Source organism: Macaca nemestrina, unplaced genomic scaffold (assembly GCF_043159975.1).
Source record: "Macaca nemestrina isolate mMacNem1 unplaced genomic scaffold, mMacNem.hap1 Scaffold_172, whole genome shotgun sequence".
Classification (NCBI taxonomy): Eukaryota; Metazoa; Chordata; class Mammalia; order Primates; family Cercopithecidae; genus Macaca; species Macaca nemestrina.
In genome coordinates, this window is record NW_027257655.1 from 1 (window position 1) to 4,363 (window position 4,363).

The 4,363-nt window shown below is 55.2% G+C and overlaps 1 protein-coding gene across 1 annotated transcript; it reads right to left on the bottom strand.

Annotated features, from left to right (window-relative positions):
- Positions 1 to 6: 6 nt before the first annotated feature.
- Positions 7 to 1,455, bottom strand: LOC139361318 (THAP domain-containing protein 11). The gene has a single exon (XM_071089932.1). The coding sequence runs from the start codon at positions 991 to 993 to the stop codon at positions 73 to 75; it is 921 nt and encodes a 306-aa protein (XP_070946033.1). The 5' UTR covers positions 994 to 1,455; the 3' UTR covers positions 7 to 72.
- Between the last annotated feature and the right edge of the window lie 2,908 nt (positions 1,456 to 4,363).

A 4,363-nucleotide genomic window follows, 5' to 3' on the forward strand; every position in this document is an offset into this window, starting at 1 on the left:
GAGTTCAACAATGGCCTGCAGTCCCCTGGCTGGATGGGGTCTGGGAGTCCAGCAGGCCGCCGGGGCACCAGTTCACATTCCGTGCTTCTTGCGGATGACAGCCATGGCAAGCAGCCGATCCTTCTCGCGCAGTTCTTCGCGCAGCTTGGCCTCGGTGAGACGCAGATGGCGAATGCTGCCTTTCATCTCTTTCATCTTCACTTCCATCAGCGCCAGGATGTCCCGCTGCTCATTCAGCTTGCGCAGGAGCTCCTCCTCCGTGGTGCCTGACGACAAGGAGTACGAATGGTCGGAGCCAGTATCAGGGAAACCCTCTTCTCCTACCACCACCAACTGGGGGCCCATAGGGCACTCGGCAGCCTCCAGCCCTGCGGTAGCAGCCTGTAACTCCGACGCGGCGGCCGCAGCGGCTGCGCCCTCTGTGGCTGCAAACTCAACTTGCACTGTAAGATCGATGGGCTTCACGTCTTCTCCAGTGGGAGTGATGGGCGTCGGCGGCACGGATCCCGCAGCCTGACTGCTGTCTACAGCGGCCTGAAGGGTAAGAAGCACGGCCGCGGAAGCAGACACCAGGTTCGGCTGCAGCTGGGAAGTCTGGGCAGTGGAGGCAGAGGGTGACGGCTGCTGCTGTTGCTGCTGCTGCTGCTGCTGTTGTTGTTGTTGCTGCTGCTGCTGCTGCTGCTGCCTGCGGCGGGCGGCCGCGGCCCCAGCGGGTCTGCGCGCTACTTTGCGCTCATTGACGCCGCGCAGCGGGAAGATGGTGGGGACGCGTACCGTGTAGGTCTTGCGGCCGCCCTGGAAGTGAACGCTGCAGAGACGGTGGCCTGTGGTGGGCTGGAAGGTGGAGAAGCACCCACTGACGCCGGCACGCGACACGTTCTTGAGCCAGAGGCGCCGCAACTCAGCGTCCTTTGGAAACGTGTAGAAGTGCAGCGCCTTGTCCCGGTGCGAGTTGTTGTAGCAGCCTGGCACGCAGCACGTAAAGCCAGGCATGGCTGCGCCGCGCGGCCCGGCCCGGCCCACCGGCCTCCTGCGCCCTTCGACGGCCCAGTGGCTCCGCCGCCGCCCGCCCCTCGACGGGCGGCGCCGCGCGAGGCCTTGGGTGGTATCCCACCACTGCCGCTAGGCGCAGCCGGCCCGCCCGGCGCCCCGTGCCCAGGATACGCTTCCTGCCGGCCCGCGCCGCGCCGCCCGCCTGGCTGCCCGCCTGCGCTCGGGAGTCGGCCCCGGGGACGCCGCGAAGGACCGCCTGAGAAAGAGACTACGCCCCCCACAATGCCCCGCGCCAGGAGCCGCTCACTTCCGGGGCGGGTGTGTGCGGATTCCGGCCGCCTTCCAAGGCACGGCGCCAGCTTCCGAAGAGCGGATTCTTTCTCCAGCCCGGCTTGTCCCCGGCGGGCGAGAGAGGCGTATTAGGTTGGAACGCTGTCGCCTGGACTGCTCCTTACGAGGACCCGAATCCTGATAGGGGCGTGGAGAGGGGCGGTGCGCGCCTCACTGGTGCGCAAGCGCGGTGGGTATATGCCCACGGAGACTACAAATCCCGTGATGCCTCGCCCTGAACTGGGCGCCTGCGAACCTAAGCGCCGCCTAAGGGAAAGATCAAGTTACTGCGGACCAGTATTCGGGCGAGGTTGTGCTGTTTGCCAGAACCAGTCCCCCAGCCCTGAGCGCCTTTGAGTCGACGGCATTGCTGCAGCAGAGGGAGACGAAAACCTGGGCCTCGGCGCCCCGAAGGGTCTCAGGAGCCCCTTTGTCTGCGTTGGGGACTCTCTCCTGATTCAGCTGCTGCCTGCGTTGACTCCCTGACCTAAACAAAGTCTCCAGTAGACGCCTACTATGTGGCTGACCCAGTGCACGGAGTTTCCGGGAGTCAGACCGACTGGGCTCCTCTCTTGGAGCCTGACTGCCTAGACGGATGAGCCTCTGTCTTTTGGATAATAGATCTGAATGCACGCGAATGGATGTCTACTCACAGAAAGTAATCGCTCTAAAGGAATGAACAGGAGAGCAGAGAAATGGAAGCGGGGGAGGGGGTGGCCAGGAATAAAGAACGAAAGCTTGGGTAGGGAGAAGTACCCAGTTCGTGTCCCGGGAACCAGTCTGTAAGGCCACATGGCAGAAAAGAGCTAGGCTCCGCCCTTAAAGAACCTGGAAGGGGGTGGCCCAGGTAGACCAAGCGTAGGAAAATACCAAACTGGGACATGTTAAGGATTTGGGGTTTTATTCTGCAGGCCACACTGAGAGCTATTAAAGGATTTAATGCGAAAGGATTTGCATTGTAACAATACACCTCCCCCCTACCTCAACTTATTTGAGGGAAATTTTTGTGTGTGTGTGTAAAGGAGTCTCACTCTGTCGCCAGGTTGGAGTGCAGTGGTGAGATCTCGGCTCACAGCAACGTCCGCCTCTTGGGTTCAAGCAATTCTCCTGCCTCAGCCTCACGAGTAGCTGGGACGACAGGTGCACGCCGCCATGCCCGGCTAATTTTTTTTTTTTTTTTTTCAGTAGAGAAGTGGTTTCACCATATTTCCCAGGCTGGTCTCGAACTCCTGAGCTCAGGCAATCCGCCCGCCTCGGCCTCCCAAGGTGCTAGGATTACAAGCGTGAGCTAGTATCACAGCGCCTGGCCGGGGGAAAATGTTTTAAAGAACACAAAATGTTGTGGAAAGCCAGGGAGGGGCCAGGCAGTCCTTCAGGGGAATTACCTGCAAACTAGCCCTCCTCTGCCGAGTTCTTCCTTCTCCCAATTTTTTAAAAACTTATTTTTGGTTCGGGGGTACGTGTGAAGATGTATTGCATAGGGGAAGTCGTGTCACTGCGATTTGTTGTACAGATTATTTCATCACCCAGGTATTAAGCCCAGTACCCAATAGTTATCTTTTCTGCTCCTCTCTCTCCTCCCACCCCCCTCCCTCAAGTAGACCCCAGTGTCTGTTGTTCCCTTCTTTGTGTTCATGAGTTCTCATCATTTAACTCACACTTGTGAGAATATGTGGTATTTGGTTTTCTGTTCCTTCATTAGTTTGCTAAGGATAACGGCCCCCAGCTCCATCCATATTCCCACAAAAGACATGATCTTGGTCTCCTCCCAATTTTTCTTGTCTTTCTTTACCCTTTCACCTAACTCTCACTCCTCATTTTTTCTCTCCTGGTAGCAGGTCACAGGCATGAAATGGAAACCTAATATACATTATTTCTAATTATAGTATTTGACATAAAAACAAAATAGGGCCGGATGCGGTGGCTCACGCCTGTAATCACAGCATTTTGGGAGGCCGTGGCGGGCGGATCACGAGGTCAGGAATTCGAGACCAGCCTGGCTGACATAGTGAAACCCCGTCTCTACTAAAAATACAAAAAAATTAGCCGGGCGTTGTCTCAGGCACCTGTAATCCCAACTACTCGAGGGGCTGAGGCAGGAGAATTGCTTGAACCTAGGAGGTCGAGGTTGCAGTGAGCCGAGATCACACCACTGCACTCCAGCCCAGGTGACAGTGCGAGACTCTGTCTCAAAAAAAAAAAAAAAAAAAGCTGTGCTTGGTGTCTCAGGACTGTAATCCCAGCACTTTGGGAGGCCATAGCAGGCGGATTACTTGAGGTCAGGAGTTCGAGACCAGTCTGGCCGACATTATGAAACTCTGTCTCTACTAAAAATATAGATCCAGAAATCCAGAAAAAATCCAGAAATGCACCCTCTACTATGTGTAGCCCCTGGTAAAAGATATGCATTCATTTAGGCGAATCATTTATACAAGAGTATAAACATGAACACACATATTACATGTTTATTTATGTATTTATTTGAGACAGAATTTCGTTCTTGTTGCTCAGGCTGGAGTGCAGTGGTGTGATCTCGGCTCACTGCAACCTCCACCTCTTGGGTTCAAGAGAGTCTCCTGCCTCAGCCTCCCAAGTAGCTGGGATTACAGGCGCCAGGCACCACGCACAGCTAATTTTGTGTATTTTTAGTAAAGACAGGGTTTCACCATGTTGGACTGGCTGGTCTCGAACTCCTGACCTCAGGTGATCCACCCACTTTGGCCTCCCAAAGTGCTGGGATTACAGGCGTGAGCCACCGCGCCCAGCCTATTTATTTATTTATTTATTTTTAATTTTTATTTTTCTTAGAGGATGTCTCACTCTGTTGCCCAGGCTGGAGTGCAGTGGTGCAATCTTGGCTCACTGCAACCTCCGCCTCCTGGGTTCAAGCAATTCTCCTGCCTTAGCCTCCCAGGTAGCTGGGATTACAGGCGCATGCCACCACGCCCAGCTAATTTTTGTTTTGTGGTTTTTCGTTTTTTTTTTTTTTTTTAGATGGAGTTTTGTTCTTGGTCAGGCTGGAGTGAAGTGGCAGGATATA

Coding starts and splice junctions, on each gene's coding strand:
- LOC139361318 (XM_071089932.1), bottom strand. CDS start 993: ATGCCTGGCTTTACGTGCTGCGTGCCAGGCTGCTACAACAACTCGCAC.